This window comes from Oryzias latipes, chromosome 16, assembly GCF_002234675.1.
Source record: "Oryzias latipes chromosome 16, ASM223467v1".
NCBI classification, from domain to species: Eukaryota; Metazoa; Chordata; class Actinopteri; order Beloniformes; family Adrianichthyidae; genus Oryzias; species Oryzias latipes.
In genome coordinates, this window is record NC_019874.2 from 8,020,773 (window position 1) to 8,036,091 (window position 15,319).

General features: G+C 42.2%; 1 protein-coding gene across 7 annotated transcripts in view; it reads right to left on the reverse strand.

Moving 5' to 3' along the window:
* The window catches only part of adgrb1 (adhesion G protein-coupled receptor B1), a 186,575-nt gene that overhangs the window by 79,710 nt on the left and 91,546 nt on the right, over positions 1 to 15,319 (reverse strand). For all 7 annotated transcript variants that reach the window (XM_023963830.1, XM_023963834.1, XM_023963831.1 and 4 more), the window contains exon 3: positions 95 to 253. In XM_023963830.1, the coding sequence (XP_023819598.1) occupies positions 95 to 253 (159 nt within the window). The remainder of the gene's footprint in view (positions 1 to 94; positions 254 to 15,319) is intronic.

The window sequence follows — 15,319 nt, forward strand, 5'->3', positions numbered from 1 at the left end:
TGGTCATCAGGGAGCCTGGGCAGGCCGCTGAACCACAGCAGATCCACAAGAAAGAAGCCCTGCAGATGCAGGGCGGTGAAGGTGGAAGGCTCACCCGAGCAGGAGTGTGAGTTGCAGGGCCGGCCCTCCTCCACGACGCCCTCACACAGAAACCCCTCGTCTGGAGGTGACTGACAGGTCCGAGTCCTCGTTTGGATCCCGCCTCCGCACTCGCTGCTGCATTGCGCCCATGAGCTCCACCCGCTCCAGCCACCTGCACACAGGAGTAGACGTTGCGGCGGCTTGCATCACTACACTTCAGCTGTGACCACTCTCAACCCAACTGAGGTTCTGTATGTGTTTCTGCATGGAAAACGACATCAGTTTGAAGGAAAACAGCATCTTCACTGTGAGGAAATGACGGCCAGCAGCTTGTTTCTCTAACAAAACATCCCACTCATGTCTGAGGCCCATTCCATGTGAACGCTTTTGCTCTTTGAGGCCTGAGCTTTACTCATGGAGGCTCATGGAAAACACAAACCAGTGTGGAAAACTGCAGATAATCCTGACAATCACAAGGAAAAGAGAATTCTCCTCAGTGCAGAAAGAAGGTTTTCTCTCCTGTCACTGATGCAAACTGGCAGGATGACGTGTTGCATATCAGCTCTGCATTTGTTCTCTGACTGAAAACATTCTGTATTTCTTGACTCTTACATAACTGTTTGATGAGCGCTAATTCTTCATGGGTTTTCGAGCGGTCTCCTGTGATCTCAGTTTAGCACAAATGAAACATGTCTGTGTGGCCTGGAAAACTAAAAAACCAGCATCATCAAAGTGTTGGACGCAGAGGGGTGTCGGGTCAAAGCAGAACCTGGACAGGAACCAGAGGACAAGAGTGCACATTCATAACATGAATCATGCACCCTTCTTCATGTTTCAGTAAAGAACATCCACTGGTTTGATTCCGCAGACTGTCATGGACGCGATCAAAGAGGCTTTAGATTTAGCCTCAGTTTTCCACCTGACTCTCTCTGCTGTCTTCCTCCATAATGCATTTGACAATTAAAGATAATAAATCATTTGTGCACCTGAAATCGTGCTGGCTTTTATCTCTATTGTGTTTTAGTGAAACCCAGGCATTGCACTTTAGCTGCTTATGTGTTAAAAGCCTGCTGTTATTGTCTGTTTCTGCTTCATGCTAAAACCAAAGGAACTAAAGTGAGGAGGAGGAGGAGATGGAGGAAGTCACCACCTCCAATGTTGCTCTGGTGCATTTATGTGAGATGATGACTGGAATCCTGTTTGGATTTGTCCTTCGCCTGTCATTGTTTGCTTGTTATGAAGTGACTGTCAGAACGCACTTCCAATGTTCTTTGAGGAAACAAAAGCACTTTCTGTGAGTGCCGCTCCAAAACACTCAAAACAGCCTGTCTGTCAGAATCCTTATGGCAACTTCAGGAGGCGGTTTGGTCAGGGGTCCCATCACTCATGAGCAGCAACAGAACAATCTGACGCCAGAGGCCCCCCCTCCCAAAAAAATCCTGGTGGTTTTGGTATTTCTAAAGTTATTTTGCTGCAGTTTTGGGGTAATATTCCAATAATAAAGTGGATATTCATTCAGAGCGAGGAAAACTCCTGACCGGATGGTCCAAGGCTACGTTTGTGACTCAGCTGCCATCACCTCTCACCTCATTCAGGGGCAGTCATGTTTGGGGGGGAAGTGAATAAAAGCCTCATCATGCAGAACCTCTCCAGGTTGTCTGTCAACCAGCTGTTTATTTTTGGGAGCAGGTCTGAACCTGGAGCGGGTCGGAACCAGGCGAGCCGCCCGTCCCTGGAGTGGCTCCCCTGTGCTGATGACTACGGTCGGCAAGCAGTAAACAGAAAAGAATTGAAAAAGTAATTTAAAAAAACAACAAAAAAATAACGGGCTGAGTATTAGGTTTAAAAAAAAAATCTAACTGTTGACTTAGAAAATGTAATGTTCTATGCAACTCCCACCGCCGTGTGACCCCGACAACGATGGAGAATGCCTGAAGTTTCTGCACAGAAGCTGTTGGGTTTAAACGGAGAATCTGATTCTGGATTCACTGAATTTTCATAGAAATTTCTTGATACATTTTCCTCACAAATTCGCTCCTCTGCCCCCCCCCCCCCCCTCCTTGGAGAGAACCTGGATATTAAAAAACCAAACCCCCTCAAACTGTAAAAATAGAGGTGTCACAAATGCTTATTTATTCTGACTTATTTCCAGAAAAATGCAGCACATTACTAAACAAAACAATAGGCTGGACTCCAACAGTCCCTGTCAGGAACTTTCTTTCGCCAATGTTTGTCCTCATGTTCTCCAAACTCCTGACAGTTGACCTCCCACTTTTGGATTTCTCTGTTGGTCTGGATTGCTGCTTCCTTGGATCACGGCATGCTTAAGCCTCGCTGCATCATGGGACTTTGTAAAAGTCTTATGCAGCCATCAGGTGAGCTTCAGGAGAGCTTTTTGTTCCCCATCAGCCGCTGCTTCTCCTGGAAAGGTCACCTCTGTGTCTCCTGATGGTCCTGCTCCTTCCTTCTGTCCTGTCTACAGCTTCAGTTCAGTTTTCTCCCGGCCTCTAATATACATCCAAAATGTCCCCCTGGTTTGTCTTGTTGTGCGTTGTCCTTTCTTAAGATATTCTTTTATTTTACATTTTGTTTCAGTTAAACTCCCATCTGTGTTTAATATGAAGGACTTTCTGTATTGCTGTCCATGTTCAATGCCATTCCACTCACAGAGCAGCATTCATAACATTTCTTAGCTTTCAGCCTCCCCTCATTTGTTGTGCGCTTCAGCTCTGGACCACGTGTGGACCACGTCCTCCAAAACATTTATTTTCTCCTTTGTAAAGGCCCTCCATGTCCTCTCTTTAGTGCTGTAAGAACATGTTAGAACTTACTTCTGACCTGTTGCTCTTTTTCAGAAGATGTGAAACGTTAGCTTGACTCTTCAGCTTCAAGCACACAGAACAAGAGAAGAACTGCTCCATCTGTGGGATTGGTTCAATTGACTGTTAACTCTGATCCTAAGGGTTTTCAGAACAAATTCAGTTTAAAAAATGGCTTTTGTCAAATCTTCCCATCGTTTTACTCGTCTGTTTAGTGAAGAAAACCATCATTCCCACTGACTGCCTCTGCCCCCACCCTGCATGTGCTGCTCTGCTCTCCTAATTCAGCTCATTCTGCAGACAACGATGGAGGTCAGGGGCCTCATTTATAAACGTTGCGTACGAACAAAAGAAGGCGTACGCCACTCTCTACGCAATAGTTGAGATTTATAAAAAGCAAACTTGACGGGAAAATGTGCGGTCCTCCACGCAAGCTCTGACCCAGGCGTACGCACAAAAACGGGGGAAATGAGAAACAGCGACACCGTCGGCAGATGGAAGAAACACGTGAAAGTGAAAATGACAATACTGTCTCTCAGAAATAACATGAAAACTTCACAAAGCAAGTCTTACAATTAACAGCCAACACGAACACCCGTTTGATCGATCAGCAGTGAAACAAATAAAATAAATCAAGCGAAAATTACAACAGAAATTCAAATGAACACTTATTTGCAAAAAGAAAAGTGAAATATTTTCTGCAATATTGGCATGTTGTGCAATTCATCCTCATAAATAATATATTTAACAGAACGAAATAATGTACAAAACTGACATTCCCGTCAATGTGTCCGTCTGGCGGAGCAGATATAGGTGCAATTAGACAGACAGATGGATAGATAGAGAGAGATGCATTAATTGTCCAGTAGGGAAAGTTGTTTTCATAGTAAAACATTTCTTCATAAGCTACAGAATAATGGTATTCATGCATATGCCTTTAGTTTGGTTTATTTTTCATAAAACAATGTATGGCGTATGTCTCAACCATTCAGAAAGCAACAAGAAATTAGATTTGCGCTGATCAATTTCCCATTTCCACGTCGATTATTACCGACATCTGCAGCTTGTCAGATGTAATTAAATGGAGGGAAATAAAATGCCCCATCACAATGCGTAATGACGCACAATGGCTGATCTTGCCCTCTTAGAAGATGTGGCAAATGGAAGAATTCGGAGTGAACGTATCTTTAGACAGCAAGGAGACTTGCTGGAAAACGAGAACGAGTGGCTTATGAGCCGGTTCCGACTTCCTCTGCGGGCTTTTGGGGGGGTGTCACCCGGTGCATCTGGCGCATCGGTGTCCCCCTGCGCCTCAGTCACCACTCCACTTAAAAGGGATTCCCCAATTATTGCCGCCAGTCTACTGCGGTGAAGTTAGTTTTACGTTGGATATTCGACAGACATTCAGCGCAGATCTCCACTGAGGACTCTTAGGGACCGTCAACAAATTCACAATGCATGAGCTGGAGAAGATTGTAACTTGCAAAAATGAATAAATTATCATTAAAAAATGTTCATTTTCTGTCTTCTGTCTTAATAAATTTTTTCCTTATTTTTGCAGTTTGTGTCTTAATAATTTAGTTCCTTTGCAAATCTTACATTACTTTTTGTATTAAAATTACAGCTGTTCACATAAAATGTAATTGTTTCTTCAATAGCTCCCAAAACGCCTCACCCAAAGATATATAACCTATGCCGTATGTTTGTACTGACATCCCAACATCAGACACACCTCTTTGTTTTGTAATCAAAGATGTGAAATATTTTATATGAATTTTTATATAAAAATCCCATAGTTGGCATATGCAAGTTGGTCATTTTTTTCAATAGTTCCCAAACCGTACAATCCAAAAATATGAAACCCATGCCAAATTGTAGTACTGACATCCCAACATCAGACACACCTCTTTGTTTTGTAATAAGAGTTGATTTATATTTTATATGAATTTTTATATCAAAAATCCCATAGTTTTTTAGTTGGTCAATTTTTTCAATAGCTCCCAAACCGTACAATCCAAAAATATGAAACCCATGCCGAATTGTAGTACTGACATCCCAACTTCAGACACACCTCTTTGTTTTGTAATCAGAGTTGTTTTATATTTTATATAAATTTTTATATCAGAAATCCATATTTTGCATATGAAAGTTGGTAAATTTTTTCAATAGCTCCCAAACCACCTGACCCAAAAATATGAAACCCATGCCGAATTGTAGTACTGACCTCCCAACATCAGACACACCTCTTTGTTTTGTAATAAGAGTTGATTTATATTTTATATGAATTTTTATATCAAAAATCCCATAGTTTTTTAGTTGGTCAATTTTTTCAATAGCTCCCAAACCGTACAATCCAAAAATATGAAACCCATGCCGAATTGTAGTACTGACCTCCCAACATCAGACACACCTCTTTGTTTTGTAATCAGTGTTGTTTTATATTTTATATAAATTTTTATATCAGAAATCCATATTTTGCATATGAAAGTTGGTCTTTTTATTCAATAGCTCCCAAACCGTACAATCCAAAAATATGAAACCCATGCCGAATTGTAGTACTGACCTCCCAACATCAGACACACCTCTTTGTTTTGTAATCAGAGTTGTTTTATATTTTATATGAATTTTTATATCAAAAATCCCATAGTTTTTTAGTTGGTCAATTTTTTCAATAGCTCCCAAACCGTACAATCCAAAAATATGAAACCCATGCCGAATTGTAGTACTGACATCCCAACTTCAGATACACCTCTTTGTTTTGTAATCAGAGTTGTTTTATATTTTATATAAATTTTTATATCAAAAATCCATATTTTGCATATGAAAGTTGGTCATTTTTTTCAATAGCTCCCAAACCGTACAATCCAAAAATATGAAACCCATGCCGAATTGTAGTACTGACCTCCCAACATCAGACACACCTCTTTGTTTTGTAATCAGTGTTGTTTTATATTTTATATAAATTTTTATATCAGAAATCCATATTTTGCATATGAAAGTTGGTCGTTTTATTCAATAGCTTCCAAACCGTACAATCCAAAAATATGAAACCCATGCCGAATTGTAGTACTGACCTCCCAACATCAGACACACCTCTTTGTTTTGTAATCAGAGTTGTTTTATATTTTATATGAATTTTTATATAAAAATCCATAATTTCACAAAGCAAGTCTTACAATTAACAGCCAACACGAACACCCGTTTGATCGATCAGCAGTGAAACAAATAAAATAAATCAAGCGAAAATTACAACAGAAATTCAAATGAACACTTATTTGCAAAAAGAAAAGTGAAATAATTTGCATATGAAAGTTGGTCATTTTTTTCAATAGCTCCCAAACCACCTGACCCAAAAATATGAAACCCATGCCGAATTGTAGTACTGACCTCCCAATATCAGACACACCTCTTTGTTTTGTAATCAGAGTTGTTTTATATTAATATGATATAATATAAATAATATAATAATATAATATAAATAATATAATATAAAAATATATATATATCAGTACTACAATTCGGCATGGGTTTCATATTTTTGGATTGTACGGTTTGGGAGCTATTGAATAAAACGACCAACTTTCATATGCAAAATATGGATTTCTGATATAAAAATTTATATAAAATATAAAACAACACTGATTACAAAACAAAGAGGCCGAGGAAAAAATTAAAAACTTTATTCAAAGCCAGCTAAAGCTTCCAGAGGAAAAAGTTAAAACCATAAACTTTCACCGTGTGCATCGCATGGGAGCAGTGAGACCTGGGAACCGCAGGCCCAGACCCATCGTGGCCAAGTTTGTCCTTCACAAGGAGAAGGAAGAGGTGAGGCGCCGTGGCAGGGAGCTCCGGGGAACCGACTTCAGGATGGATGATCAGTTCCCCAAAGAAATCTTGGAGCGCCGAAGGATCCTGTTCCCCATCAGGAAGAAATTTCTGAGCGAAGGGGCCCGCGCTGTCATATCTGTGGACCGACTCTATGTGAATGGACAGCTCCACCGCGACCCAAACGTCACTCCCTGGCTCTTCTAAACCAGATATGTATCCACACCCTTTACACTCTCTGCACAGGTGTTAGTTTATGCTTATATGTGACACACTGGGCATAACTCACGGGGCATAAAGGTTTCCACTTTAGGTAAAATCACCACCAGTCTCCTCAGCAGCTTCAAGCCTGTTTATGATAGGTTTGTTCTGTTTCTACCCTCCCTGTTTCCTTATTTATCCCCCCCTCTGCACTCCTTTCCCTTTTTTCTTTTTTCACACACTATTCCCTCCCCCTCACCTAAGCTGCCACATAACCCAGCCACTCTACAATAGTACTGATCTGCACAACACACTCAGACACTCAGGATGTCCAGCATTACATCACATGCACTGTGCATTACACATTAAGCCTCATAGCAACATCAAGCACACAATTATGTGTACATATATACTCATTTTTGCCTCCATCAACAACATACAGTTTCTAGCATTCACCTCAACAGCAGCATGTCCACCCTAAGGTTAGTTACTTGGAATGTGCACGGAGCTGGAACCAGAGAGAAGAGACTGAAAGTAATGAGCAAATTAAAAGATCTCAAAACTGATTTTGCGTTTCTTCAAGAAACTCATATGTCTAGTTCCTCAGTGAATATTCTCGCCACAGCAGATTTTCCCAACGTATATTCAGCCTGTTATAATTCTAGACAGAGAGGAGTAACAATTATGATAAATAGGGAAATTAAATTCACAGAAACTAGTACAGTCATAGACCCAGAAGGAAGATTTATAATAGTCACTCTTTCCACCCAAAATATGCAGCTGTGTTTAGCTAATGTGTACGCCCCCAATGTAGATGACCCTAAATTCTTTCATTCCTTCTTCTCTGCGCTATCTGAACATACAGACAAATCGCTAATCATTGCAGGTGACCTCAACATGTGTTTAGATCCAGAGATGGATAGGCTAAATAACACAGGAAATCTTAGAATCTGGCAATCCAGAAACACTGTTAAACAGTACATGGAGGATTTTGGTCTTTGTGATGTTTGGCGTTTATTCCACCCCACGAAAAGAACTTATACCTTTTTCTCCACAGTTCATCAATCATACTCCAGGCTAGATTATTTCTTGGTTAACAGCTCCTTGTTGAGCATAGCTACGGAAGCACAGATCCACCCCATTACTATCAGCGACCACGCACCAGTTTCCCTGACTCTTAAAAACAAAACATCACCACCTTCATTAAGGAGCTGGAGGTTCAATACATCGTTGCTCAGAGACCCTAACTTTATAGATTTTCTTGCTAAAGAATGGTCCTCATATCTTCAAAATAATGACCACCCAGGTATTTCCTCGTGCCTTTTATGGGAGGCCGGGAAAGCAGTCATGAGAGGAAAAAAAATCGCCTTCTCATCCCACAAAAAAAGAAAAGAAAACTCTAAACTAGTGGATTTAGAGCAAAAAATCAGACTGTTAGAGGAAACCTACAGCAACTCTCCGGATGAACAAACTCTACAACAAATAAGGAAAGTAAGAATCGAATTAAATGAAATAACTAATCAAAGAACACAGTTTTTATTACAGAGACTACGCTTGGAGAGGTTTGATCACAGTAATAAATCTGGGAAATATTTGGCAAATCAACTCAAAATAAACAAAGAGAAGACAACTATTTCATCAGTCATAGACCTAACAGGAAATGCAACACATGATCCAGCTGCAATAAATTCAGTTTTTAAAAACTTTTACCAATCTCTCTACTCATCCCAAATTAATCCCTCTGACAATGACATCAACAGTTTTCTCAATAGCATAGATTTGCCTAGACCAACAGAGGAACAAATCACAGCCCTGGAGTCCCCTTTTACTAAAGAAGAGCTACATAAAGCATTAACCAACATGCCTAGTAAAAAAGCCCCAGGACCAGACGGCTTCCCAGCAGAATTTTATAAAGAGTTTTGGCAAATCTTAGCTCCCATTTTTCTCAGAATGACAATAGAAATTAAGGACAACAATTATCTACCTCCAAATATGAATTCTGCTAATATAATCTTACTTCTGAAACCTGGGAAAGATCCCACATCACCATCCAGCTATCGACCCATATCGCTGATTAATGCAGATCTTAAAATAATCTGCAAAGCTTTGGCGGGAAGGCTGGAGAAGGTAGTTCCCTCTCTAATACATCCTGACCAAACAGGTTTTATAAAGGGTAGACATTCATCTACCAACATGCGCAGATTAATCAACCTCATAGATTATACAACCATCAACAACCGAGAAGCAACCATTTTGTCACTGGACGCAGAAAAGGCATTTGATCGGGTCAACTGGAAATTTTTAATAGCCACCCTGAACAAATTTGGCTTTGGAAAATCATTTATTAACTGGATTAAAATACTATATGCCTCTCCTAATGCTCGTATCAGAACAAATGATCAAACATCTCCAAGCTTTAATTTACAAAGAGGAACCAGACAAGGCTGTCCACTATCTCCGTCTTTATTTGCACAATTTATTGAACCTCTAGCTGCTGCTATTAGGCAAAGTCGAGACATTGAAGGCATTCAAACCAAAAATTTAGAACACAAAATAAGTCTTTATGCAGATGATGTTTTACTATTTACTCCTAATTCACAATCTTCCATCTGCCAAATCATCTCCCTAATTAATAGATTTTCCTCAGTCTCAGAATACTCCATAAACTGGTCTAAAAGCACAATTTTACCAATTAATTGCAATTATCTAAATCCGTCATCTATTAAAATACAAACAGGCAACATAAAGTACTTAGGTATAAATATCTCCTCTAGGCTTTCTGATCTACTCAAGCTAAACCACACCCAACTACTTAAAACAACCGAGGCTGATCTCACTAGATGGAAAACTCTACCCATTTCTCTAATCGGGAGAGTTGCAGCCATAAAAATGATGATTCTCCCAAAAATTAACTACCTATTTTCAATGATTCCTTCCAAACCTCCAACTACTTGGTTCAAATCATTAGACTCATTCATTTCCCAATACCTCTGGGAAGGTAAACCCCCACGGATTAGTTTGAAAACTATTAAAAAACCTAAAGATAGAGGAGGACTAGGCCTTCCAGACTTCCAGGACTACTACTCCGCGAACAGATTGTGTTATGTACAAAAATGGCTGAATCCTGGTGTGCTGGATGAATCCTGGCTAGACATTGAACAAAATCTCTGTGATAACCTAGATATTTCTAATTTACCTTTCTTCAGTTCTAAAATTAAACAACACAAATGCTTCAGAAGTTTAAACATCAGCTCATCCTTAACAGCCTGGTGGGATTTTCTTAAAAAAAACAACCTCACATTATTTCCATGTAAACTTACCCCCATTTGGAATAACCCTGACATTTTGATTAACAAAAACATGATTCATTTTGCTTCATGGAAGAACAAAGGAATCGAGCAGTTCCAGCATATAATTCAGAATAGAAAATTTATGTCCCTCTTAACGTTATCCTCAACCTATGGAATTAATATAAACAAATTTCTAGAATATCAGCAGCTTAAATCAGCTATAAGCACTAAATACTGCCTGACCCAAATAGACCTAGACCCTCCCCTTACAGTAACACATTTCATGGACCTTAAAAATCCCAAACTCACCTCCAAAATTTTTAAAATGTTATCAGACATAGATGAAACCATTTACTTACCCATGACAAAATGGGAGTCTGAGCTATCATTGAATTCTAGTGATCAATTTTGGCTACAGATCTGTTTGAATGCCTTTAATATGACCAAAAGCCCTAATCTGCAACTTATTCAATACAAGATTCTCCACAGAACTCACTACACCGGACAGAGGTTATTTAAAATGGGTCTCAATCAGTCTGCTACATGCACACAGTGCATAGGTAACAACATAGACGACTATTTGCATGCCCTGTGGGTCTGTCCACCTGTCCAATCATTTTGGCGTAAGGTTTGTGAGGATTTATCAATCTGGTTTAATCATAAGATTCCTGCTTGCCCCAAATTCTGCTTATTAGGTGACCTGAATAACATCAACATGGAATCTAACAAGGCTTATATGGTTCTCACCGCTGTATGTATAGCAAAGAAAACTATCCTCCTAAACTGGAAATCTAAAAATAATCTTAGCATCAACCACTACAGAAACCTCATGTCAGAGCATATTAGTTCAGAGATAATGTCCTCCACAAAAAACCTGTCGGCTTCAGACTCTCCCTGGCTCCAGCTGGTTAGTCACATCACCTAGTGGGGGTGGGATGGTGATAGGTTGAGCCGGGTCCTGGCTGGTTGGGTGGGCCGGGGTGGGTTTGGGGGGGTGGGCTCTGCCGGGCCTGTCGTTCTCCCGGTTCGGGGCTCTGGTTGCCTGGGTGGGGTGGTGGTGGGGGCGCACACTCTGCCGGCAACTTGGCAGGGGTTCCTGGGCGGGTGCCTGCTGGGCGCAGGGTAGGCAGTGCGGCTGACCGGGAACGGCGGCCGGGTGCCGTGCTGGGTGGCTGGTCGCCGTGGCGGGGGCTGGGGGGGGGGCTTGGGGCTCTGGGGCCTGGGGTCGTCTGCCCGTGGCCGGTGTTTCGCCCGTGGCCGGTAGTTGGCGCGTGGCCTGGCCCCCCGGGGGTCGGCGCCGCAGTCACAGCAGGGGTTAATGGGTTCACTTGGGTGGGTTTATTTCATTATTATTATTATTATTATTATTATATTAATTATTTTATTATTATTAGTATTATTAGTATTATTATTATTATTACTTATTTATTTTTTGGGGGGGGGGGGGGCTGGGGGGGCAGTGTGCTAGTCCTTAGGGGGGCCAGGGTATGAATGGTGGGGCTGGACCCCCTGCCCCCCCGTTCTGGCACCGGGACCCTTCCTTGCTGGCTGTCTCTCGGCGCCGCGAGGCTCTGGCCTCCGACTGCGGCTGGCTTGGCGTTTCTGGCTGCCCGGCCGCTCTGGGAGGGGGGGCGCCTACCGCGGCCGGCTGGGGGGCCGGTCGCTCGGGGGAGCCTTCTCCCCCGGTTGTGCCCATCCGCCCGCTCCTCCCCGCTCTCACCCAAACAAATATTGCACACAGGCACATAGGGCCCCGGGATCTGGATGGGAGGGGTATGCTGGCGGGGCTCACTGGGGATGCCCCTCTCTGGGTTCTCGTTGGCACCCGCCCTCCTCCCCGCTTTTTACTTGCATATTAGACACTCTGATTCATCTAGGGCCTTGTGGAGAGGGTCTGGTGGAGGGGGGCACGGTGAAACATCCGTGCTCACCTTTCGCTGGCCCCCCCACAATTTTAACTTCCTCTGTAGACACACACACTGCATGCTAGCAGCACACACACAGCAAATACACACCACTCACAGAGGGACTCCGGAGTGGGGGGCTTTGCGGCTTGGCAGCGGTAGATCCCCCCACACTGGTGACCTCCTATTTTACCTGCAGCACACACACAGCACTCCCACACCTCCATACATGGGTGGGGTCGGGGGGGGGCGGCCGGTCTTCACCCGCCTGGTCCTCTCGGGGCGGCCGGGCTTATGGGTGTCCTGTCGGCTGCGGGAGGGGTCGGGCATGCGGCGCTGGGGGTCGGCCGGCTGGGGGGGGGTTGCTGCTTGGCGGCGGGGGTAGGGAGGGTAACCAGATGATTGTGAGTATGTGTGTGTGAGTGCATGGGTAGGACCGACCTGGGGGCTGGCTCGCTGGGACCCTCTGGGGCTTTCCCTCCCCATCACAGAGAGGGGAGGGCACTGAGAGGGTTGGGGAGGGGGGGTCAGATATTGTGGCGGGGGGGGGGGGAGTGCGTAGGGTTTTAGGGGGGTGGCTGTGGCTGTGGGTGCGTGGCGATCCCTGGGTTGCTAAGGTCGCGGGCCTGGGCTGGCTTGCGGGGACGGGGCGCCGGTCGGGTGGTGGCCGGCTCTTGGGTTCCGGGGGCCCTGGCTTCATCCCTGGCCTTTGTCTCGGTGTCCGGCGCCCGGTGGCCCCCATGGCTGCCGCCTGGTACGGCTAAGCGCTCCTGTCTTGTGGCCTGGCCGGACACTGGGTTCGCTTGTGCCTCTGGGCATTGGGGGGGCCCCTGTAGGGGGGCCCTCTCTGTGCCTGGCTGGTGGGGTGGGCGGTCCCCTCCTCCTCCCCTCCCGGGCTGCCTGGGTCCGGATGCTGGGGGGGCTTCTGGCCTGGGGGGCTCTCCTCCCCTCTCCTGGTCTGGCTGGTCTGGCTGGGTAGGATCTGGCTCCCTTTATGAACACACGGTTCACGTCAGCAGCATGCATGTATCTCCACCCCCACGTGCACGTGCACACTCCACACTGCTCCCTGTCTGCTTCATCCCTCCTCCTTACCTACAGTGTATTGATGGACAGTTTTTTTTCTCGCTCATCTTAGTGTCAGATTTTCACCTTTGATGTAACATTCGTCTTTCCAGCAGATCTGGTATAATTGTTACAGCTTAAATTAATAACTTAGTCAAATCAGTGCTTGTATCCCCCACCTTTTCACCTTTCTTCCTTTTACTCTCTTCCACCCTCCCCTCACATTCTTCCCCTCTCCCTCCCCACACACACTAAATGTAACAAATAAATAAAAAATAATACGACAAAAAGGGGTTTATACAAATCTACACTCTAGTTTCTTGAAGCTATATAACCTCTTTTTGTGATAGTAAAACCTGTCCAACACAAAAAGCCTTCAGCTCTAATCTGTTTGCTCAGCTGTTGGACAGAACAAGTATTAAAAAAAGAAAAAAAAAAAAAAAAAAAAAAAAAGAAAAGAAAAAAATGACCAACTTGCATATGCCAACTATGGGATTTTTGATATAAAAATTCATATAAAATATTTCACATCTTTGATTACAAAACAAAGAGGTGTGTCTGATGTTGGGATGTCAGTACTACAATTTGGCATGGGTTTCATATTTTTGGATTGTACGGTTTGGGAGCTATTGAAAAAAATGACCAACTTTCATATGCAAAATATGGATTTTTGATATAAACATTTATATAAAATATAAAACAACTCTGATTACAAAACAAAGAGGTGTGTTTGATGTTGGGATGTCAGTACTACAATTCGGCATTGGTTTCATATTTTTGGATTGTACGGTTTGGGAGCTATTGAAAAAATTGACCAACTAAAAAACTATGGGATTTTTGATATAAAAATTCATATAAAATATAAATCAACTCTTATTACAAAACAAAGAGGTGTGTCTGATGTTGGGAGGTCAGTACTACAATTCGGCATGGGTTTCATATTTTTGGGTCAGGTGGTTTGGGAGCTATTGAAAAAAATGACCAACTTTCATATGCAAAATATGGATTTCTGATATAAAAATGTATATAAAATATAAAACAACACTGATTACAAAACAAAGAGGTGTGTCTGATGTTGGGAGGTTAGTACTACAATTCGGCATTGGTTTCATATTTTTGGATTGTACGGTTTGGGAACTATTGAAAAAAATGACCAACTTGCATATGCCAACTATGGGATTTTTATATAAAAATTCATATAAAATATTTCACATCTTTGATTACAAAACAAAGAGGTGTGTCTGATGTTGGGATGTCAGTACTACAATTTGGCATGGGTTTCATATTTTTGGATTGTACGGCTTGGGAGCTATTGAAAAAATTGACCAACTGAAAAACTATGGGATTTTTGATATAAAAATTCATATAAAATATAAAACAACTCTGATTACAAAACAAAGAGGTGTGTCTGATGTTGGGATGTCAGTACTACAATTCGGCATTGGTTTCATATTTTTGGGTCAGGTGGTTTGGGAGCTATTGAATAAAACGACCAACTTTCATATGCAAAATATGGATTTTTGATATAAAAATTTATATAAAATATAAAACAACTCTGATTACAAAACAAAGAGGTGTGTCTGATGTTGGGATGTCAGTACTACAATTTGGCATGGGTTTCATATTTTTGGATTGTACGGTTTGGGAACTATTGAAAAAAATGACCAACTTGCATATGCCAACTATGGGATTTTTATATAAAAATTCATATAAAATATTTCACATCTTTGATTACAAAACAAAGAGGTGTGTCTGATGTTGGGATGTCAGTACAAACATACGGCATAGGTTATATATCTTTGGGTGAGGCGTTTTAATTTGGGAGCTATTGAAGAAACAATTACATTTTATGTGAACAGCTGTAATTTTAATACAAAAAGTAATGTAAGATTTGCAAAGGAACTAAATTATTAAGACACAAACTGCAAAAATAAGGAAAAAATTTATTAAGACAGAAGACAGAAAATGAACATTTTTTAATGATAATTTATTCATTTTTGCAAGTTACAATCTTCTCCAGCTCATGCATTGTGAATTTGTTGACGGTCCCTAAGAGTCCTCAGTGGAGATCTGCGCTGAATGTCTGTCGAATATCCAACGTAAAACTAACTTCACCGCAGTCGCCAGTCTCTCA